At 40.4% G+C, this 24,513-nt stretch overlaps 2 protein-coding genes across 2 annotated transcripts in view; both read right to left on the reverse strand.

Annotated features, from left to right (window-relative positions):
- Window positions 1-266: 266 nt before the first annotated feature.
- On the reverse strand, window positions 267-9,733 carry UBE2M (ubiquitin conjugating enzyme E2 M). The gene is made up of 6 exons (XM_015810160.1): window positions 9,502-9,733; window positions 8,330-8,424; window positions 6,851-6,889; window positions 4,539-4,642; window positions 2,711-2,774; window positions 267-445 (listed from the first exon to the last, which is right to left on the reverse strand). Exons 1-6 carry the CDS (start codon window positions 9,608-9,610, stop codon window positions 305-307), a joined length of 552 nt encoding a protein of 183 aa, XP_015665646.1. The 5' UTR covers window positions 9,611-9,733; the 3' UTR covers window positions 267-304.
- Window positions 9,734-16,313: 6,580 nt separating this feature from the next.
- The window catches only part of TRIM28 (tripartite motif containing 28), a 37,438-nt gene continuing 29,238 nt past the window's right edge, over window positions 16,314-24,513 (reverse strand). The window contains exons 15-18 of the mRNA XM_015810161.1: window positions 22,475-22,598; window positions 19,857-19,931; window positions 19,236-19,370; window positions 16,314-18,148 (exon numbers count right to left, since the gene is read on the reverse strand). Of these exons, the coding sequence (XP_015665647.1) occupies window positions 17,921-18,148; window positions 19,236-19,370; window positions 19,857-19,931; window positions 22,475-22,598 (562 nt within the window). The 3' untranslated portion in view covers window positions 16,314-17,920. The remainder of the gene's footprint in view (window positions 18,149-19,235; window positions 19,371-19,856; window positions 19,932-22,474; window positions 22,599-24,513) is intronic.

Here is a 24,513-nt window from a genome sequence, read left to right on the forward strand (position 1 = left end):
GGAGTGAGACAAAGAAGCAGCAGTAACCTCAGCCCTCACCTCACAGCAGCAGAGAGAGAGCAGTGAGGGAGGTACCAGGATCTGGTGAGACAGTGGTTGCTGAAGCTCCAGGATGGCAAGGGCAGTAGGTGAGCAGATGGAGGGGGAAAGGAAAGGAGAAAAAGAAGATGGAGGGGGTCGCCTGCCATTTCTGACTCCTGTGCCCCCTTGAAGGCAGCGGTGTTGGCTGAGTCCCTTAGAAGAGCTAGAAGGGAGATGAGGGGAGGGGGAGGGGGAGCAAGTTTGTGCCCGGAGCCAGTCAGTTCTATTTGAGGCAGCGCTCAAAGTAGGTGGAACCAATGTAGCCACCCCGCATCGAGCGCTGGACATTCTGCTCAAACAGGCGTCTGTTGTTCTGGAGTACTTCAGCAGCCTCTTTGTTCAAGGGGTCTTCGGGGTTTGGCTCCTAGAGAGGGAAGAGAACACCATTAAATGCCACAGCTTTGTAGCAGTTTAAAGATTTTCATGTACAAGGAATCCATTTTAATCAGGCTGCAAGAATAAGCAACATCTTACTATCTCTTAAAAAGTCACTCTTTACTCAGTATGATTTTGCCCTGTATTTGCCAACTAGCATAAACAGCACTCCAAAAGAACAGACTCTTCCTAAATTATTGGGCTATAAAACTGAGGGCAGGAGAATTGTACATTGAGAATTGCAAGATTTATGTCAGCCTTACCAGGTAAACCAGACAGGAAGTACCATCAGATAAGCTAATTCTACTTTATTATAAAACTACATTAAAATAATACAAGTTTCAAAAGTATAATTTTCTTGCTGTCACTTTTACAGCCTGATAATTTAGGGACGATCCCTCCCAAGCCTCTTGTTCCACCTTCTATAGCAGTGGTTCTCAACCTGTGGGTCGGGACCCCATTTGGGGTCAATCGACCATTTCACGGGGGTCGCCAAGCAAGGCTGTCCGCCATTTTTCCCCCCCTTTTCTGGCGGGTGCCTTACCTCCCTTGGGCTGGGCCAGCTGGTGGTCGGCCTGCTCCGTCTCTGCCGCTTGCCAACTACGCCTCGGCCGGCGCAGGGGGCGGAACCACGCATGTGCGGCGCTCCCGGGCAGGGAAAGTCCTCGACTTACGACCAGTTGGGTAGTCCTCGACTTACGACCGGTTTAGTCCTCAACTTACGACTGGTTTAGTCCTCGACTTACGACCGGTTGGGGTCGTGGCATTAAAAAGGTTGAGAACCACTGTTCTATAGGCAGCTGTGTCTTATGCTTTCTCATTTCTGGTCATTTCCTAAGTAGCTTCACCTGAGCTCCCAAGGTCATTCTCCTATATCATTATACCAATCAACTCCAAACTGTAAGATGAACCAGATTCCCAATATATGGAAGTTACTATTTGTTATGAAATGGAACTGCTTTTTGGAAAATGATCTCTTTTTGCCAATAGGCTAGAAAGTTAAAAGCCTAGAGGAATTTTTGTACTACTTCATATAATTTGTGCAAGTCAGATTGTCAAAAATTCTATTTAATACATTTAAAAATACATGTGGATTTTTTTTTTTAAAAAAAAACTACATTACATGCCATTTTATAACCTGATTTTAATTGTACTTCAATGCTCTATAAATATCAAAAATATTAATACCCAATTCATCCATCTTCTTTAAAATGATTAAAACTTATTTTTGTAGATGAAAAAGGACATTATTATTAATACAATAGGTCATTAAGCATTCTTTATACAATAGGTTACAGGGTGCCCTTTTTATATAAGCTATAAATATTTAGGCCAAAGGAATTTAAATCTAAATCTGTTCTAAACATTCCAGTTTTTATTTCTCAAATTGAAATGACAAAACTAGAAAAACATTAATTATATTTGATGTAGCAATTTAAATTGAACCTAAGCGAAATATTCATATTTTCCCTCTATCCTACTAATGTTTTGGAGTATAGCCCCACCATACCACTGATGTAACATTCACCATACCACTTCAAGGCTATCACACAATCACATGGATATTTACTTCTTCATTTCATAATGTGTTCAATAAATAAAATTTTCAGTAAGTGGAACATTCTGAATTGTCAAATTTATGATGCCATCTTAAAAATACAGCATGCCAAATATTTTTTAATTTCCAATTTATTCCATAAAAATAAATGGATTGATGTCATATTCACCAAACATAGTTAACATGCCAAGACACTATACTGCAAAACAGGAGGGACAAGACAAAAGTGTTTTGAGATCATACTCTTGGATATTATAGAAAAGTTCCATCTGGTTGGAAACAAATGCTTTAATTATGAGTAGTCAGAGTTCTTCAGGAAAAACAATATTAGAAAGCTAAAAATTTGATTTAAAACACTCTACTTAAATGCAAATGTTTTCATATTAGCCACACCCTATAGTCTTCCAACCATTTTATTTTTCAGATATTATCAAGTACATTCTTGTGTACAGGGAAATTCCCATTCCAACTGCTAGACAGTATATCAGCTACATCTTCCCAAAATGTAATGATACAAATTGCTTTCATTCACAATCCATCTAACTTAGAAAACTACAAATTCCCAAGGAGCACACTGCCTTTGCTTACTGTATCATTTGTCCCTCAATCTTTCAATCTTCCTGCCCAGACTGAGCAGGAAGATAGTGCTCTAGCCTTAATGCCACTGTTTCAGACCTCCTCTCCACATATACTTACCAAGAAGAGATACTGCAGGCCATAAATTATAGAGTTTATTGTTAGTACAGGCTTCCAGTCCTCTCTGTGGGCCAGAAAAATAATGAAAAAAAATGAACACAGACTGAGGAAAGTTTACCCAAAAATAACAAAATATTTATTTAAATTCACATTGTTAAAATAAAATTTTATGAGGATTGATCCAAATTGAAATATGTTTAATATTCCAAATCCTTTAAAAATGAAGTCAACAGTTCTTAGACCTTTAAAACATAAGACACTTTTAATTACATTTTCATGTAATTAAATACTGACAATATCCCAAGAGTAAAATTTTTGACAGGCTTCTTTCAGGTTTTTATTTCTCCTCACCCTTTTAATTATGATGGCATAAGAGGATTTAAAAAAAAACAGAAATATGTTCAACATTCCAAATACTTTAAAAAAAAAAAACCCCAGCAGTGCTCAGAAATACACCCACTAGGATGGAAGATTGCCTTCACTAATCCATGCTGGCTGCAGCTGAGCACAGTGCCAGTTCAATATATCCTGAGGGCATCGGGTTTGGCATGATTGTTGCAAGCTCTCTTCCACACCTAGTGTAGCTAGATTCATAAACACAAAAATTGTAATTGAATGTGAAGTTTTGCCTGAACACAACCAACATAGCTTAGCACAGAAGTCAGAATAACAGAGTTGGAAGTCTTCTAGTCCAACCCCCTGCTCAGGCAGGAAACCCTCTACCATTTCAAATTGTTGTCCAATCTCTTCTTTAAAATTTCCAATGTTGGAGCATTCACAACTTCTGGAGGCAAGTTATTCCACTGATTGTTTTGTCAGGAAATTTCTCCTTAGTTCTGGGTTGCTTGTCTCTTTGATTAGTTTCCATCCATTGTTCTTGTCCTGCCTTCAGGTGCTTGGGAGTCAGCTTGGCTCTCTTTTCTTTGTGGCAACCCCTGAGATACTGAAACACTGCTATCATGTTGCTTTTAGGCCTTCTTTTCATTAAACTAGATATGCCCAATTCCAGTTATTTATATGTTTTAGCCTCCAGTCCCCTAATCATCTCTGTCGCTCTTCTCTGCACGCTTTCTAGAGCAGGGGTGTCAAACTGCCGGCCCACGGGCTGGATGTATCATGCTGAAACCGTGCCCACCCCATTGCCAGCAATGGAAAAAAAGTCGAGGTACGTCGCAACACATGTGACATTGCGAGTTTGACACCCTTTCTAGAATCTCAACATCTTTTTTACATCGTGGTGACCAAAACTGAATGCAGTATTCCAAGTGTGGTCTTACCAAAGCATTATAAAGTGGTATTAATACTTCATGTGATCAGCAGTCAATAACTGTTGAAATCTGGAGATCACACCTAACATTTTGTGTGAAAACCAAGGGCCACAATGGATTGGCAGTGATTCAAAGTGAGAGCTGCTAATTCTGTTTTTAATTTGGAGGGATTGTTAGTTGATTAAATTGTGATAAACTGTAGAACTTGCAGTAAATTTTGTGTGTTTGCTTTAAGATAGTGAAAAAAAATGTGCCCCCAATGTTCAGCAGTAATGGGCAGAGGCAACTCTGGGGGCGACAGAGTTCCCAGGCAAAGGTTTGCCTGCCCCTTTTTCCTATGATCTGTGAATCATCCTTTATTCAGTATATAGTTGAGCAGTCAGTGAGTATTTGTTGCCTCAAAAAGCATTGTGCTCAGTTCAAAAAAAACAAAACATTTTATAAGTTGTCTGATATTTCCCCAACATTTGTTCTTAAAACTTCCTCTAATCCTGCAAACAAGAAAATAATACATAGGAATGAAAAGAGAATATATAAAAACAGCAGAACATGTTTTGTACCTGAGAATATTTAGGCAAACATTGCCTTCTAAATCTATATTTGGGTGATACACCATAGTCTCACACTTGACTTTGGGGGGATCATGCGGGTAACCTTGCCCGACCTGCAAGCAAAACACAAAAGAAAAAGACATTCTGTCAGTTTTTTCATGTTAGGTATTGTCCATTCAAGATTGCTGCCAAAAATTTGGGCCATGTACACAGCGTTCTATGACTTTCCCATTCTTCACTAATTTTCTGCCAGTAGATTGGGTTTTGCCATATTTGAATGGTACAGAAGGTAAATTATATTTTGAGTTATGCAATGCTCAAACTAGAATGGAGAAACCAGAGAGGAATCCTGGCTTCTCTGACAATATATACAATGCAATGTGTCCAGATAATTGATATCCACTATTCAATCAAGATTTCAGTGTGAAGCATTTGTTTATATGGCTGTTTTAATTACACAGTTTTATTTTAAGAACTTGATTGTAGAGCAATACGAAAACAGTTGCTACAATTAAGTTGCTGGAATTATGAGCTCCAAAACTTTATGAGTATAAACATTGACAAAGATCCAAATAATAACCAGAGTAAAATAATGAACCATACATACTACTTTGAAAATTTGCAAGGATGCAATAAAAATGCAATTGTTTCAAAGACAGTAGCATTTTTTCATGAACAGGCAGGGATCTTAAAAACTTTCACTGAATTGAAAGTACTGGGTATTTTTGAAAACTTTCCAAGTTACTTCCCGTAAGAGTCCTTCCCTCTAATCACTTTATTTAGAACTGTTTTAATATTAATAGAGTTTTGCTTTCCTGAGGGAATAGATCTTTACAATTTCATTTTTGTCACCTCTGGAAGGAAAGACTGATTCTCCCTGGAATTCTCAGCAGAAATGTGAACATTAGACCCTTTCTTTTCTCTTCTGACAAACAGCCATAAAATTTCCTAATTTCTAGTGATAGTTCTGACTCACTGAACAGATTTTTTAGTAAAGTTAAAAATTGCCAAAGACAGAAATGGCAGACATTGCTACAGCATGAAGTTTCCTACTTTCTCAATCTCCAACTAAAGACACAGGCTTTCTCAAACCTACACACTCAGTTTTCTGTATTAGCATTATTTTAATCCAATTGTTGTAAGATTTTCATAGACTTACTTTTGACACAAAGGGAAGTATACATAGTTTACACTAAGCATTTTTATGAGAAAGACTGGCAAAAGTTCCTCTAATATATAAAAGCAATTCAAATCCAAGCAATTTTTGGCTATCCTGTGCTTTAAGCAATCTACGTATCCAGATATCTATTAATATTCATTACTGTATTTTCTTTAAATGAAAACTGAAGCTATTGGGATGTCAATATACACCTATGAAGTATATACTGAACATATACACAACCAAATTATTGGAAGACTATGGGATAGCTGGCTAGCAAGCCAGCCTATATTTCAGACATTTAATACATCATGGAAGCAATTTCTTCAGGTATTATTTTAAGAAACAAAAATTATAATAATGGATCTGATTTCTAATCTCATGATTTGTGCAGAAATCACATAGAAGGTTGTCATTGACTACTACATGTGCCCAACAGGCCATTTTGGGGACACAATATTTTAAGTATAGCAAATGACTATCAAATAATCCATGAGTCATTAGTATGGTATATTCAAACACAATGTCCACTTTTTCAAATGTAATTAACTTACAATTAATTTCTGAAATACAGATCACTTCAACTTTCTGAAAATCCATACACAGAAGCTGATCCAATGTATCTTAGACAGTAGCCATTAACAATTGCTTTCTTCAGCAATAATTCAAGACTATTTCTTATTAGTACTCTTTTCAAAATGTTTCATTCTCAGCAACTGATTTTTTTAATTAACACCCTTTAACAGGCAAAATATATAGAGCAAACTTTGTTAACTTCCCCTCATCATCTTTATTATAGTTCCAAGCATACTTGGGATTCTACATAATTGCTCATTAAGTAATCAATCAACTGATTTGAGTCCCAAAAATGTAAGAGATTTTCCTCACTTCAGAAGCTAAACCCAGCTCAGCTCTAAGTAGAAAACAATGAAGCACCCAAACACATTTGATTTATGGCAACCTATAATTCACAACCTCTGCCCTGAATTAAATTGTTCTTATGCTGATACCATTCATCCATATGTTGCTACCCAAATTACACAAGGATGGCTGAAATCCAATGAACGGTATTATCCCTGTTATTTTGTGCATCAAAAAAGTTACATATACAGTATTTGACCTATTAGATGTCTTAGATAGCAAGCAGAGACAGATTGCTTACCTTAAAGCTGAACACAAATTTCCCACCTTTATAAAATCCCTGTAAGGCAAACATTGGACAATTTAAGCAAGTATGGCTCCAAATAGAAGGAAACAACTGTCATACATTTCAGATATGGGAAAATGGGAGGCGGACAGCACTAAAGTTACAATAAAGCAGTTCACTTTCCAATCCAACACAAACCATCAGCTTCCCTAGATTCATATCTCTTTACTTCACACTCCCAAATCCTGGAAATACAATCAGCCACCCAATCTAGAATAGGCCAAAAATACACGGAAAATGGGGAATTCTTAGTTGCTTAGCTTTACGTGTATTTCTGCAAGTAAAGAAGTAAAAAAGGTAGCAGACAGAACATTGTACTGGAAAGAGGACAGAGTCTTTATTTGCTAATATTCTGACTTCTGAATGGGATTGTGCTTCAATATTCTGGATCAGAGAGCAAGGAAAGCTGTCACACAGATTCATCTTGTGTATTTTTATATGTGTGCTTTAAGGTTATCCCATCAGATTGACTAAAAATAGAATGTGTTAAAGTTCTCCTTATTGTCTTCTCATCCAACATTCTCTCCGCTTTAGAAAAGTTATTTTGTGAAAACATTTTGCCTACCTTCAGAGTTAGCCTATGTACAAAATGGACCACATTGCATTCAAAATGTGAACAATTTTAAGCAATAATGGACTTAAAGCACAAAAGTAAAAATATAACAGACATGTTCTGGTATGAATGTCAATATCACACGATACATTGGTCTACTGAATCATCCCACTCATGAAGTTTCCCAACCAAAGTAACTAGTAACCAATCATTACTTAAGACCAGCTTCTGAACTGATAAAACATTCATGTGGTATGGCCAAAGCCATTTACAGCAAAAACCATGATTTGAATAGAGTTTACAAAAGCCTCAAAGGGATCTCATTGTTGGAAGGTTTTTGAGATGTAAAAATATCAGACCAAGATAAAGCTCATCTTGGTCTAATTGTTTACATCTCAGAAACCTGGCATTTTAACATGTGTGTGTAGGCTTTTTATATCCATAATATATATATATATTGCCTTCTGCACAGATAAATTCAAAAATAGGCAATTTTGGGAAATCTTTTACTATAATTACCCTAAAAACAAAAAAGCAAACAATGATGCAGTGAGAAGTTAAGAAGGTTATTGTATAAGAAGTAAAAAAAAATATGGCAAGATGTAATGAACAATATTAAAAGGGAATATCCCAGACAGTATCATCTTCACGATTTCAAATATAAGAGCCCTAATGATTAAAATTATTTTCAATAAGTAGTTTTTCTCCAAACCATTCTATCAATCATCCCTTATACAGAGAAAAACATACAAGGGAAGATGGGAGAAAGTCACACAGCACAGGGCACAGCCTATTAACTCACTAATAACGGGGCTCCAGGGTTTAAATAGCACAATATGCAGTAACATTTTAAAGGTTCTTCCTATACCCACATCACTCACCTCATCAGGGCAGATAACTAGTTTAAAATTGAGAAGATCATCCTGGTCTAAAAAGTCTATTTCACATGTTTTCGGCAAATTCAGTTCATTTATATCTGTCAGAAAAAGCAGAAGAAATTGCCAGTTTAGAAAAGACAGCGGATTAGAGAGACTTCTGACTAAATCAGTAGAAAAGCTTCTATTCCCAAACTAAAATATATAATTGCTCTTTATGTTGATCATTAGTTAAAAACTGATACACTTCTCTGAAAACTTTTAGAAAAGGGGGGAAAAAGTCAGTTTCCCCAACTACAAAACATAAGGTAAATTTGGTCCAATCTCATGACAGTCTAATCTTCCTAAAATGGATCAAGGATAGCTTTTTGGAAATTTATATGCACTGTATATCTTACAAAATGAAAAAAAATGTGCTTTTGCATGAGTACTGACAACTATTAAGGAACAATCAAGTTACTATAATGTAATGAAGACAGTAAGTTATAGGCATGGATTAATTTGAAAAAGAAAATGATTTTAAACAAAATATTTGAAATGATAAAACACAGCATGTGCCCAAGATAGATTAATTAAAAAATTGAGTTGTTCAATAACCAAAACGTTGTAGAGGAAGGACAAGGAAACAAAATAATCAGCAATATGCAGTTTGAGAAAGTATTCAGGTATCTACAAATTACTTTAGGTCATTATAGTGTGTTTATAACTTATTCTGTGAAGAAAATCAGACCACCCTGGTTTTGTGAGCCTGAAAAGCCAGACTCCTAAAATCCAAGAGAGTTCTGGTAGCAAAAGGAATCAGGACCTGTTCAATGATTTCCCATGAACTCATCAAGCTGTCACTAGCAGGAAGGGCTTTCCAACCACTTACCAAAGTTTGGCTAACCTTAAAGGGCTGCTGAGGATCACTAGATAAAAGTATTAAGAAAAGCCGAAAGGCACGAAAATGAAAAAAACGTGATGTTCATCAACGGGAACAAGCAAGCCCCCGGTAGGCAAAGTTTTAATCCTGTCGTCCCGCGTTCACCGATGCAGGTACCCACAATAATACTATCTTATATTTGCGGCACGGGAGGAGAAACAGGAGCAGACCAGCCCTCACCGGCCTGGCTTTCTTTCTTTCCCCCTAGAAATAAATGCAGCTGTCCCTCTGTTCCCCGATCTCCCCCCACCCTAACCTTTCTGGATGCGGAGTTGCGCGGCAGAAGCTTTCTTGCTGGAGCCTTTGGTGCCGCCAGCCGATTCCTCCTCCTTCTTCTGCTGTTTCAGCGAGAATAGCTTGATCATCTTGGCCGGCTTCTGGTGGCTCGGCGAACTGTTCTTTCGCCCTTCTGACCCTGGCCTCGATCTGTCCCACTGGCTACCGCAGCCAGGCCCAGCCCAATAGTGCGCGGCTCTTAAGAAAAGAGAAGGAGGGAAAGGTAGGGGGACGGCGATTCTCGCGGCCTGGCCTGGCCTGGCCTGACCTGGCCTGGCCGGCCGAGAGAGACGGGACGGGGAAGGGCGGGGAAGCCGGGCGAGGGGGGAAAGGAAGGGAGATGGGGAGGCGATCGAGCCAGGGAAAGGGCCAAGCAACCAGGGCAGGCCCGCCTCAGAACGCCGCCGCTGCGATCGCCGGTGTTGCTTTTCCTATTGCGGGATCCGTGTGTAAGTCGGACGGCAACGGATAGCCCTCTTCGGCCCTTCCCGGAAGAACGTCGGCAACTTCCGTCGTATACTCACAAGGTCCGCCCACTTGCCGATTCTCCGAAAGGACTCAGTTGCATTCGCTGGAGGCGAGTGGCGCTTTTTCAAGCTGTCGGCCTTTCCAGCTGAGGGCTCAGCCTTCTTTGATTTTATTTATTTATTAAAATTGCCCGGGTGATTTTCCGATTCGGCTTTCTGTTTTCTATTTCCTCGGGCTTCCGGCTGAGGAATCTGAGGCAGTGATTTCCGCCCGGCATTCGGCTCTCGACTTAGAATTCTGGGACTCCCAAGAGTCACAGCGTCATAGCGCTTTTCTAAGATGTCCGGTTCCCAATTGATTATGGCAATATGCGGGGCAAGCGTTGCGGAGAGGGGAAAAAAAGCAGGAAGTATCAAAGTTTTATTTTAGTATAGTTGCTTAAAATCTCGTCTCAGTAAATGTCCTATGAATGCTGAAAGAAAAGCAAATATGTTTCTCTCAGCCCTCTTTTGCGCAGGGCGATTGACCCTGCATAACAAAGTCATCCACGTGCATAACGGAAATGAGAGTTGCGAGGAAATCTATTGTTTTTTCTCTTTACGTTTCACTGTGCTCGTGCCGCGGTTATCGAGAAATGTTTCTGCTTCAATTAGCCAAGCATTTGTGCCCAGCTGGCACAGCAAAAAGTTTCCATAGAAATCTGCATATAGATTCCGCTTTCCTGCAAATTAGCTTTCCAATTGTTTCATATTTAACAATGGGGGGGGGGGGTCGTTGTTATACGGACACCCATGAGCCTACCCTAGTCCTTGCATTTTATCAAATATATTTAAATATTTTCAAGATTTCTTCTGCTTTCTTACACATTCTGTAGTTTTAATAAGACTCCCACTATTAGTGTAAACATTTGGAACTATTTTATTATATAAGCTAATCCTCAACCTAGGACCCCAAATTTGTTGCTAAGTGAGACATTTGTTAAGAGAATTTTGCCACATTTTACGACTTTTCTTACCATAGTTAAGTGACTCACTTAAGCAATTGTTAAGTTAGTAACACAGTAACGTTAAGTGAACCTGGTTTCCCCATTGACTTTGCTTATCAGAAAATTGCAATAGCTAATCACATGATCCCAGGACACTGCAACCATCATAAATATGAACTAGTTGCCAAGATGGGGATGCTGCAACAGTCATAAGTCACTTTTTTCAGTGTCATTGTAACTTTGAACGGTCACTAAATAAACTGTTGTAAGCCAAGGACTATTTTCTGTGGTTGCATATTGCTCAGCTTGAATGGAGAATAAACTTTTGAAGAAAACTTCTGCAGAAAATTAGTTTTTAGGTGCTTCAAATGCTATTGCTCTAAGTCAATGATGGCGAACCTTTTAGAGACTGAGTGCCCAAACTTCAACCCAAAACCCACTTATGTATTGCCAGGTGCCAGGTAGGTGTGGCTATAGTAGTCATGGCAGCCAGGGTGGGCATGGCCAGCTCGTTGCTCCTGGGGAGGGATGCCTGTGGGGGCCAGGTAGGGTTGGGGGAGATCCAGGGGATCTCTGGCTGGTGGGGCAGTGAGCAGGAGGGCGTCTTGCTCAGCTGATGGCTTGGGGGGAAGGGAGCAGCTACATTCCCACCCAAATGCTGCCCTCTCATGAAAGCAGAATGAAAACTCCAAAAAGCGATAAGGAAAAAAAGTTAAAACAGAAGAGTGTCTCGCGATGGTTTTCTTCCCCACTTCCTTCTAGCTGCAGTTTAAATATGTAAAGACCACAAAAGAAAAAACTTGGCTTTCTCTTGTTTTAATTCAGAAGGCAGGAACAGGAGGATTGGGGGGGTTGTTTGTTTCAAAGAAAGGGAAAGAGAGGGGCTGGGGGAGCGTGGCAGGTGAACGGCGATGGCCCAAGGCTTCTGGCTATGCAGGGGGTCGTTGGCGGCACGTTCTCTTTAAAAGAGCAAAACGAGGCAAAAAATAAAAATGCCCCACTCACTCCACCTCCCAAAAACACAATAACAGAGCTTTCAATGATACAAACAGTCTTTGGAGGCCATCTGGGTGGGCTCACTGCCCCTCTGACTCCCCCCCAAGACACTTGCCAGAACCTCTTAATCGCAGAACGCTGGGCAGGGGGGTCTCCCCTCTTGAGACAGGGGTGCCAGTTCAGCAGCACCAAGGCGGATTGGCATGGTCTGTCTCACCCTCATGTCACTGTGTTTGTGTGAGCCCCACAGCTCTTCCGAAAGGGGAAGGAGGAGAGTGGGGAGGGGCTGTGCTGGGATCGGGGCTCCTCGTGCCTTCCGTTGCCCACCTGCGCTCTTCTGCTTCAGATGCGGCTCCACTTGCTTGGCAGGGCAGGGGCGCGCTTGCGCATGGGGACACACGGGCTGCTGCCTTGCTTGCCATGCCGGGACTGGGCTGGACTGAGCTGGGAGCCTCCTCGCCACTTCTTCCCCCGCGGACATCAGGAGTGCCCACTCCACCTACTGCTCGTCCCGGGGCAGCTGCTGCCGTCTGGTGCTCTCCAGCCCATTGCCAGCCAGCTGGGCATGCTGAGCTCGGGCCTTGGGCAGATGGAAGCTGGAGGGGAGAGCCACGGCTGCCCGGCTCCTCCGCCTGAGGATGCATGCGGGGAGAGGCACCGTCCAGGTCGGTAAGCCGCAGACCGCCTGCAGGAGGATGGAGGGCTGGCCAGGGACAGGTGCAGCGCTGCCCGGGGGGGAATCTGACCAGCCCCCGCCTGGGGGGGAGAGGCCGAGAGAGCCCGAAGGGAGGCAGGCCTGGTGCTCGGTGGTAGCCGCTCTCGCCCCTCCCCGCCCCCGTGCTACCACAAAAGGGCTGGCTGGCTTCGGCATCATCTGGTCAGGCCTGGCCGCACATCTGCCCAGTGGCACTGGCGGGCCCGGCCTTCCTTCCTTCCCCCTCCCCTCCTTCCTCTCTCTCTCTCTCCCTTTCTCCAAATTCCAAAGCTACGTGTCCTCCTTCCCCTGCTAGCCTTCTGCAAAGCGCAAATGGATGCCACGTCCTATTTGTCTCCAAACTCATGCCCACCATTGCTTCCAAAGGCCGTCTGCTCACTCACTCACTCTCATTGCACTCCCGCCAAAGTCTGCTCCTTTTATAGATTCCCCTCTCCCCAAGTGTCGTGATTCCATGCCAGCCTGTGTTCCCAACAGCTGAGTCCGGTGAATCAGAGGAGGAGGCGGCATTTGGAGAGCCATCAGAGTCGGGAGGCTCACAATCTGATGAAGAGCTTGCCCCCCCCCCCCCGATGAAACTCAGCTGTATGGGGAGGATGAGTCAGACTTGGAGGATTCACAGCTGGTAGACATTATTGATGCTTATAGACACAGGCAATTATCTAGAGCAGGTCAGCAGCAGTCAATAGGACAACTGGGGGGGGGGGGAGAGAGAAGGCATTGAGAAGCCACAGCTTGGGACTGCTTTATAAAAAGGGAAGGTGTGGGCGGTGCTGGTTGCTGAAGGCAACCATTTGTAAAGAACTTCCAGGGATCATGGTCTGTTTGTTTTACTTGTGAATTTCTTGTTTAACTCCTGTTCTGTTTGCTTTTATAACCAATTATCTGTTAGGAAAGTATTCTGTGTTTTTGTTTTGGAGAAATCTTATCAGGACTGTTTTGGAAATAAAAAGAGGTTGGTTTTTCCAGCCTACTGTTAAAGAGGGGTTTGTTCTTGTGACGCAACAAGGACGGACATAGGCTGGGACAGAACACCACCCAGTTCTCGCAGCTATTCCTGGGAGAGCGCTGCTGGATTTGGTTTCCTTGCTCTCTCCAGTTCCCGCTAGTCAGACGCACATGGAGAGGAGGAGGGGAGCGTTCCTCTGGCATGTGTGCCAACAGGGCTCTGTGTGCTCAGTCTGGCACGCGTGCTATAGGTTCGCCACCATGGCTCTAAGTTTTCTCTTTTGTCTAAGTTCATTTGGGGCCCCAGCTAGATGGCAGTATATAGTCCAGTGGTGGCAAACCTATGGCACGCGTGACAGAGGTGGCACTCAGAGCCTTCTTCATTGGCATACGCACCACCGCCGACAGCAGCAGGTTCATCAGGCCGCCACCGCTGCCGGGAGCAGGAGCCCCATTTAGCACAAAGGAGGTGAAGCGGCCGACTAGCAAGTTTGAGTAGAGGTGGTAGAGCAGAGGTCACCAACCATTGTCGATTGGTGGACTGGAAGGGAGGAAGCCTTTTGCATGCGTGCATGCACGCACAGAGCCGTGAGCATGCACACGCTGCAAATGGGGCAGAGCTAGTGCCTGCATGATGCTCACTAGCCCTGCCCTGTTCTTGCGTGGTGCAGCGCCTTGTATCTGCACCCGGCAGCGTGGCAGCGGCCATTTTTGCACCTTGCAGCACGGTGGCTCATTTTTGCACCCGATTTTTGCATGCCAGAGGCAGCACTCAGAGGCGCCTCCCTGCCCCCCCCAGGGCACCACAATGCTGATGCAGCCCTGGCACTTTGCAATAAATAAGTGGGTTTTGGGTTGCGGTTTGGGCACTCGGTCTCTAAAACGTTCGCCATCACTGATATAGTCCATCTTAATGGCTCTTGGCGCTAATGAAGTACAATTGATTAGTATTTCTGTGGGAAATTAAGTTCATCCCAGGATTGTAGGTTGGACTATGAAGTGACAAAACTATCACAGAAGGCAACAGAAATGAATTTTGTACCCTTGTCAAGGAAACTACAAGATAAACATCCTTGAAGCCACAGTAGACTTGACCAAGTTTCTTGTTAGTGCTTATTTTGATCCACTGCAGGCAGTCCTCTATTTATGACAATTGGGACCAGTTTCAGTTGTCAAGCATAGCAGTGGTAAAATGAGTGGGACCTGATTTTATGACTTTTCACCAGGTTCATAAAGCAAATCACTGCAGTTAAGTGAATCGTATGGTTAAGTGAATCTGGCTTCCCCCAGCTGTAATGGCCACATGACAATCATATGACCCTGGGATGCTGCAGCTGTTGTAAATACATACCTGTTGCCAAGTGCCAAAATTTTGATCATGTGACTGGGCAGGTGGCGACAGTAGTTAAGACTGGTCATAGTTCACTTTTTTCCAATGCTGCTGGAGAACTACCTGTAGGGAAGTCGTCCATTGGATACGCCAATTTCCATCTTGCATAGTATTATTCTGCCAATATTTATCAATCTCCCCACCCCACCCCCATTCTTTTTTTATGAACTGATCAGATCTGTCCATGTTTTTCTTGCACACCAAACTTCTTTCAGTTTGTTTGAATTACTGCAAACTATATGGCAAAAATCTTTCTATGCTTATAAATTTAAGGATGAAATATTTGCTCTCAAGTTTCTAAATGCACCAGATATTCATAGTTTCTAGGATAGCTGGAACTGGTATTTTCCATTTTGGAAATGTTCTCCTTGTTTGCTTTAGCACTCCCTCATGCTAACCTGTTCATAACTCTGGGACTACACAGCACTTCTTATAGGGTATATTTTTAAGAATTCAGAATTTAATAAATGTAATGTTGCAGGGGTCTTCAAACTTGGCCCTTTTATGATTTGTGGACTTCCAGAATTCCTCAACCAGGCATGCTGGCTGAGGAATTCTAGAGTTGAAGTCCACAAGTCATAAAAGGGCCACGTTTGAAGACCCCTGTCCTTGAGGTCTCAAAAATTACTCTTTCCATTTCCAACACTCCCATGTGTTTTAAATTATAAACCTTCAGGTTAATTTTTTTTTAATTTCCTGTCAGTGCCTCTGCCACCAAGTCTTGTGACCCACAAATTTGCACATTTGCCCACATGAAATGTTTGTATCCTAAATCCAGCCTTACCCTTAGCCTCTCATCTCCCCTTATGTTATGTACAATCCTTCTTATAGTTTATAATATTACATGTATGATTCCTTCAATCCTGCTTACATCTGCATATTATGGGGTAAGTTGTATTTTTAAAGACATCAGGTTGGGAAAGATCATCCACATTTGAGTTATGACTCTGCAGTTACATTAACTACAAGAACATTTGTTGGGAGTTTTGAGAAAGGCATTCTTCATTCACTGAATTTCCTCTTATTCTGAAGTCAAGATGGAAAAACAGCTATTCTTTTTTGTGCTGCTTTTACACAATCACAGTTCTGACATTATTGTTGCAGATTTTTTTCCACCAGTATGAATTGAACTTGAAGGTCTTGAGCCAGGAATTAAGATAATGGATCTTGTCTTTATTTTATGATTTAAAAAGAAATCTTGTTGGTTTGCTGTATAGTAAAGTTACTATGTTGCTTTAATTTTTTTAAGAAACCGGATGAACTTAACCAGAAGAAAGAAAAGTTAAGTCTAGCTTATATCTTTAATCCAAATATGCACAGAAAAGAGCCTTAGTTTAATTTTGTAATTACATAAGAAAAGATGAGAATTCAGAAACTCTGGAGTACACATCTCAGACAGGGTTAAATTGGGAGAATGATAATTATGTTAAACACAAAAATACAAAGAGTGATCTAATAAAATGTGATTTAAGCATAGCATTATATGAAGACAGACTTGATTACACTTACAAGTCAAATTATTATCTCTTGGATAATAGCAGCCCCCTTACATTGTTATGAAATGTTTCCAAACTGACAAGACACATAAGTTGCAAACATCATTTATTTTTTGAACATGAAAGAAGCCAAGTCTATACATAAACAAAAAAGCACATCTCCATAAAAATGTCTCTTGGGATAATAAAAGAATAAAACTAGTGGGCCAGATGTTTTTGAAGAAACATAGAACCAGAAAGGACAGCTACACAGAAGGAACATGTGGGCTTAAAAATCTACAACTACCCTGACCTACGGAAACAGACGTGTCTCCTCTTCTCTTGAGCAAACAGAACCAAAACCAAAAGTCCCATTTGGACACAGGAGCATTTTCAGAGAAAGCAATCACCACTTGAGAAGAAAGCTGTCATGGAGGCCGACTGTTGCTTTTGTCAGCTGTCCATCTAGGCTGGTATCAGGATTAGGAAGAAGTTCATAAATTATGCCAAAACATGATGTTCTTTATCTTCTTATGAAACATGTTAAAACTGATCTTGATTCTAAAAGCAATTTATGTCTAAAAAACTCACCAAGAGTAGTCCAGTATATTTGAAGGGGCAATGATTCCTTACTGGGGGATTCAATAACAGCTTCTTCCTCAGTGGTTTTAAAAAATGAATCTCTATATTGTTCCCACTAGGAGTAAAAAAGGAGTCAAATTGAAGAGCATAATTAGCTCAATTTTATTAACTGTCGTTACCATATTAAAACAAAAAAATCGGTCAAGTACAAGGGCATAAAATCTGTCAAATAAAAAACAGAAGACGTTCAAAACGTTCAAATCTATATAACCATTATCTAAGTAATCATTTTAGGGAGAAGCAACTTAAAATGGAGATATTCAACACCAGTTTTTTCCCTTGATGAAAATTTGGGAAATAAGTGTTTATAATAAAGGGAACCTCTATACTGTTCCCATTAGAACTTGTGTAAAAAAAATTCAACTGGAGAACATGATATATATAGGTTTCTAGATTAACTCAGATTAATTATCCTTTCAATACAAAAAAGAAAACCATGAAGTATCTCTGCGAGAACAAGAGATAAAATTTATCAAGAAAAAAACTGTTCAGACCATTTATAACATTATCTAAGCCAGTATTTCTCAACCTCAGATGTGTAGGCTTCAACATCCAGAGTTCCCCAGTACCATGCTATCTGGGAAGTTGCCATGGTTGAAAAACATTGATCTAAGCAGTCAAAATCTACAATAACTCTCCAAAAAAAGCAGAGAGGTGCAGAAGAAGCGGACAAAGGGGGACCAGAAGAGTGGAGGGGGTTGGCTGAGAGTAGGTCAAAGTTGGCAGCTCCCTCATTTTGTCTCCATGGAATGTGGTCCATTGAAACAAGAAGTAAAACTTTTAGACTGCCACTCCCTCATCCCCACTGCTACTATCAGCCTTAGAAGACATGGCCTCACTCGGATCAGTGACCGGGGAAACAAGGGAAGAAAGAGTGTTTTCTTTTTGTGGCTCATCAATGTTGATTGGTTCACGCAGCGCTGAAAATTTCCGGTCACCAAAGGAAGCACTCAGTTTGGCTTCAAAGAAGCGTTGCAGAACAATGATGGACTGGACATCCTCCTTATCCTAAAAAAGAAAAAAAAAACGAGGGGGGAAGGCGGGGGAGACAGTAAAACATTTGAATCCTGCCCAACTGATACCACCAGCCAAGATCAGTGCAAGAGGAATGTGCCACATGTTCCCAGATCTCATATATCCTCAAGTATGTGACATGTATTACATCAAAATTAGCAGCTGTAGCTACTGCCAGAAATTGATGCACCACTTTGCAAACAGATGCAGTGATGTATTTGATATTTTTCAAATTACATTCAACTGAATATTCTAAGAGGCCAACAGAGAAAAACATAATGTCAAGGCTGCAACTTGGTTTAGGTTGCCACAGTTGAGGAAGGGGGGAAATGTGTGCTTTTAAGGTTAGACAAATAAATTTTCCTGTGGGAACCAAGGTCATTGCTGCTTGGGTTTTGGCCTGTCAAGTAATTTATTGGGGAATGTGATTAATGACATATTACTGGGGTGGGAAGTTCAACTTTGTAACCTTTGGGAGGGAACTTCAATCTTGGTTTCACTTTTGATCTGGGGATACTTTGTAGCCAATAAATATGTTCTTTAAGAAAACCTCTTGCCTTGGGAATTGTTTTTACTGGTCTCATCTATCCGAACTATGACAGATAAATTATAAAATAATTTACATTACAAAATATAATAGGGATTTAATTACAAAAGTGTAAGTAGGGATTTTAAATAATGATTGGATCTTTCCTTCTCTAAAGCAGAAGAGGGGGAGGGTATGCAACTTAGGAAAGTACTTTACATGCCAAAGAATGTCACATGTGAACATGTGCCTAATTAATGGGTAAGTGGCCTCTAAAAGTTTCTAAGAGCCTTACCTAGCATCCAGACAAGTTTATAATGTAACAGGCTATCCTTAAGACATTCTCAACAGATCTTAAATTAGATGTGGAAAACAACTGGCAATCATAGAAACTTTTCAACACAGGAATCATGCAATCCCATTATGATACACCAAGAGATTGCCTAGCTGTTCTATCTTGCACCATGTGAAGTGTCCACGTGTCAAGGAAGGTTGGCTTACAGCTTGCCAGTTTATCTCATTAATTTCATGATTGTCCTTGTGAGAAAGTCTCACCTCAGTCAACTTGTTAAACTGCCTAAACATCTTCCAAACATCATCTGCAAAATCATCAGGAGATGTATAGGGTGGTGACAGCTTCCGCTGTAGCTTTGCTCTAATCAAAGTCAAGTCAATTGTGTTCTGCCCCTCCTGGAAAATAAAGTAGAAAGGAAAACTTTATGGTTTTATCCTCAATATTCTATCAAAAGGTGTGCCAATCATATGCATTTTAGAAGTCCACAGCTAACTTTTCTCAATAACTTGTAATGGTAATTTGTGAATATAGTTGTAAGCAGCTCTATCAAAAACAAAAGCATTTTATTTATAAAAATATTCTTAAATTATTTTTAATACATGTGTTTATAAAATACCCCATAATGCTTGTATTACTGTAAACTTCAACATTCATACAAATATACCAATATGTTAATTAATAAGAGCAGACCAAAATGACAGAATTAAGGAGTCAAAGTGTGAAGCACAGAATTAGATTTCTTCTTTGACACTAAGGAAAATAATTAATACTTGCCAAGCATCTGTTAATTTTTTTCAACTACATAAGTTGTGTTACAATCAAAGATATTTAAATTTATTCCTCTGGTTCATAAAATATATAGCTAGATGGGAAAAACTCACTGGAGTGTTGGAAAGCCGGTGAAGAGGTCTGCATGGTTCAGAACAAAGTAGCTCAAGGAGAACTCGTTCACATCTCTATAGAAAACAAGGTGCAAAGCTAGATTATTAATATCTGGTCTTACCAACGAATGGAGATCATTTGTTGTATTGCACATCACTTCCTTATAATCAGACATAATTGCCAGTAGATTTAAATAAACCAAGAGGATTTTTAAAAAATCAAAACAAGCCTCCACTCTAAGTTATTTTGAAAGATCTGACTTGCTTGATTTTTGCCGTCTTTCTACCTCAGAGACACTACAAGGAGACTACAGATTTATCAGAAATTTCTCATTTTCTTCCCTAAACCTCATGGCTTTTTATGTTTTAGATATAGGTTACAATTAACATTTTAGTTAACAAATAAAATTATAAGCAAAAGATTGTCCAGTAGTTAGTCACAGTATTTTACAAACTTTCCTTCTTTATAATGTAGAAATCCTACACTCACATTTGCTGCCTTTATTTAGAATAATTTACAAGAAGGAGGTGGTGGTGGCATCTGTAAGTCATTCTTAACTTCTGTCAATTTTCTGGACTGCCCTTGTAGTTCTTTTGGCGAAATTTTCAGAAAGTGTTTGTACTCCCTGCTTTTCAGGATTGAGAATGACTAGACCAACTGGCTAGACTAGAATTCATGACCTCCCAGTTTCTACCCTCTTTAACTTATTTTCTTTCTTGTCAATGTTGCACTGTCCCATTTGGTTATGGGATTCAAAGCAAAAATTTGGCCTGGTCTCTCTAGTACAGACCTGAGCATTTTACAGTCCAGGCCTTTGGCTATCCTCATCCAGTCTGCATGTGGTCAATTAGGAATTAGAAATCAAATGTAAATAAATGCTGGGAGAAGGAGAGGCCATAGGTGTCATGGCTCCGAAAGTAGAAGCTCTTCAAGGAACTTTGAGGCATTGTTTTCCTTAAAGAATCTTTTTAATTATTACATAGCTTCGGCAGGTACATAGTGAAGCCAAAAACTGAATTCTCCTTCCCCCAATCACCCGTAACAAAGCATAACTCACTCCTTCATTTAACAGTCATCAATCACGTTCTCCAATTAGTTTGAAGTGTGAACTTTCCCTCCCGTATCTCCTCTGGTTAGAACTAACCTTGAAAATACTGTACTGAAATATTGTTATGGCTAACTATTCCCCAGTACATACTTTCCCCCCTCCCTTCCAACATTGTCTGTCTTTAACTCTAGAAGTGATACACAGGTTAAATAAAACATGTCTGCTTCTTCATATATTGTCAAGCAAGAACATCCGATGTTAGCAGCCTTGACAATAGGAAGGCAAGGAGAGAAAGCACTTTTCCACTGGAGCAGCTTGAGAGCCAGAAGAGAAGTAACAAGGCCTGGCTGATCTGAGGTGAGATTGCCTCTTTCCTCATCATGTCAGCGCCAGTGGCTAAAATCACCAAGAAGGAGCTCAACTCCAACCATGACTGGGCTGAGGAGATCTCCAACACAAGGAGCAACAGGAAGCAATTGAACATTTTAATGAAGTACAGAATGAAACAGATGAAGGAAATAAAAGTTATTCTTTTATAAAATATAACAATAAAGTTCTAATGTAACAATGTATGAGACTATGTTTAGCACAAATGTATTAATGTAATGTAAATGTAACAATGTAATGACAATATATGGGAAGGAATGTTTACTGTTTACTGTCCATGGGAAGGGATCACAAAAAGTAATTAGCAAAGATAATTAATTATGATCAACTTGAGTGGAAATTACAAATAAACAAAGATAAGACCACAGCGTATGGAAGGAAATTGCCAGGATGACTTTTAATGTAAAGCAACTTCAAAGAATATAGAGAAGGGAAGTTGGGAGGGTTACTTAGGTATGACTGCTTTGTAGAAAAAGTATAAAAAGTATAGCTTGGAAACTGCTTATTGCGCTCTCGGAACTCAATCCATTGGGAAGAGTTCAGGAGGCCCGTTTGCAAATGCTTTTTTCTTTTCTTTTCTTCCCTATTATTATTTTTGTTATGTTTTTCTCCAATAAAACTTTGTTTTTGTTAACCAGGCTTGTCTTCGTATTGTGAGTATCAAAATTTGGGGTTTTTACATCTCACACAGACAAACTGAATTCTATGCCACATTTTCATAGCCTTATTGTAACATGTATTCTTACCAGTAGCAGCTAATCAAAATCATATAATTTACTGCTTTTTATAAAGTAATAAAAGTAATATTGAGCAGTATTAAGTTCAACCTATTGGTTCAGCTCTCCACAACAGTCCCAGGATCTCATATCATAATTGGGAAAATTAATTGCCCACTCCTGTTCTAAAACTAAAATATACTCTATTATGGGCAAATTCCACTAAGCCTTGCCTCATTCTTTGGAATGTGCGTGGGTAAAGAGACTAGCTAGAAGCTTACCACGGCCTATTCTAAATCTTCAGCTGATCCATCCATCATACTCCAATAGGCCCCTGGATACTAACAAGATCAGGATTTCAATATTAGATGTCTTTTATTGTCTCAAACCAATTCTGAAGAGTGCATTTAACATCAGAGCATACTATTTTCCCTTCAATCAGTGTCATCCCATCTCCCAGACCAACCTTTTGATCAACATTTGACAACATTTTTGGTTCTCCGTCTTTGAAGATTGCAGCCAAGTCAGTCCCATCTTCTCCAATGGCTATTATTACTGGATCAGCACATAGTAGACATTTCCAATCCTGGCTGCAAAATGAAAAGCATGTATGAGTACATGTTAACTATACAGATCACTTACAGCTACAAGGCAGGCAATGGGGCATCTATACGCAGATAGGTATAGCAACTGTACCCAATAACTATTCGTTAAAGATTGCTTCAAGTAAAGTTACCATCTTTATTCTCCCAAGAATGCTTTTAGGCCCTTCTATGTAAATCCAGATACAACTAGAAAATACTTCTATTGAAAAACAGTTGTAGAAAGAGTCTTAGGCTTTAGGGCTGCCTGTCTTATGTTCAAGTTCTTGAACAGGTAAAATGTTCTTTTGCCTGGCAAATTTGACTTTCTATGAAATAAATGAGCCCAACCATTTGTACCGACATCAATTATTTTCTAAACTTAAAAATTAAATCAGTGCTATACCTGTCATCACTGTCATATTTCTTCCCAAAAAATTACACTGATAGCCTGTTCTATTCAGACCACTAGTCTGAATATAGCACAATGTTCAAAGTCATAGTTGTGGAACTTTATTATTCAGGAAGGTATTTGCTAATAGTGGATGAGCACTTATGCTTTTTATTAATGTTACCCAAAGATTTTGTTTGAATATTGAAAGATTCTATTATACTACTCAATCACAACTTTGCTGACCTTCAGATCTAAAAATATCTATTGTCTAAAAAAATCTCAAGTATTTTACATCTCTATTACTGCACGCACCATAAATATCATGCAAATTAAGGATTTCTCAAAAATGAGATAATACAATTCAATCAATTACTGTGCTTCTAACTCCAGGGAGCTTGTCTTTATGGGAGATTTCAATTCTTATTTCATCTTTAATTATTAACATATGTAAGAGGAGCACTTTTCCAAGAATCCCGTTTCTTGTCATGTACCTTTGCAAGAATAGTACAAGATGAGGGACTTAAAGCAGTGACTAACTTATTTCAACTGAGTCTCCAAACTTAACAGCAAACCCTGGCTGTATTTTTCCTCCCCACCACCAAGTGCCTGAGATCACATTAGAACAATTCTTACATTGTCTGAAAAGGGTGCTTTTGTTTCATTTCCAAATCTTATCTGGTTTAGAAAAAAATGAAACAGACAGCTATTGTTGTACCATATGAGTTCCTCTCAGGCAGAGGAACTTTGGAGGGTTAGCCAAAAGGAGAGAAAAGGCAATAGTTATAATGACACAGACATTGCAGCTCATCTTCTGGGTTTTCGGTTTTGCAATAGTTGCAAGGATGAAAAGGGGCGTTGGTCTTACCTGAACGCCTTTTCTCAGCATGACGATGGAGAATCCACCCATGGGTTAATTTCGTCTTCTGCCCGCAGACTAGTTGACCAATTTTGCTCCGCCTCTCCTCCTGGGACCTCCCTTTCCCAGTCTCTACGAGGCGAAAGCTGTTTGGTTATGTTTTCTTGTGTTGACTCCATCCTCTCCCCTCACAGGACCTGACTGGCCTCAAGGGTGGGAGTGGATTCTCCATCGTCATGCTGAGAAAAGGCGTTCAGGTAAGACCAACGCCCCTTCTCCATCATGACGAGTGGAGAATCCACCCATGGGAAATACCAAAGCCTCACTATCCTTGTGGGTGGGATGCCGTCTGGGCCTGTGTCCCACTCTCTGATACTATGCACTGGAGTACCCTCCTGCCAAAGGAGGCCTCCGCAGATGCGAATCTGTCTAATTTGTAGTGTCTTATAAAAGGGGAAGGCGACGTCTACATATTTCTTCAATCGAAGCCTGAATTGCCCATGCTGCTGAGGTTGCAGCACTGCGCGTGGAATGTGCAGTGATTTGTCTGGAGACCGTCAAGGACTGTCCCCTGTATGCCTCCGCTATACACTTTCTAATCCATCTACCGATTGTGGATGCAGTGACCCTCCGACCTCTTGTGTGAGAATGGAAGGAGAAAACAGTGCTTCTGA

The sequence above is a fragment of the Protobothrops mucrosquamatus genome, unplaced genomic scaffold (assembly GCF_001527695.2).
Source record: "Protobothrops mucrosquamatus isolate PMUCROS unplaced genomic scaffold, P.Mucros_1.0 scaffold7, whole genome shotgun sequence".
In the NCBI taxonomy this organism is placed as follows: domain Eukaryota; kingdom Metazoa; phylum Chordata; class Lepidosauria; order Squamata; family Viperidae; genus Protobothrops; species Protobothrops mucrosquamatus.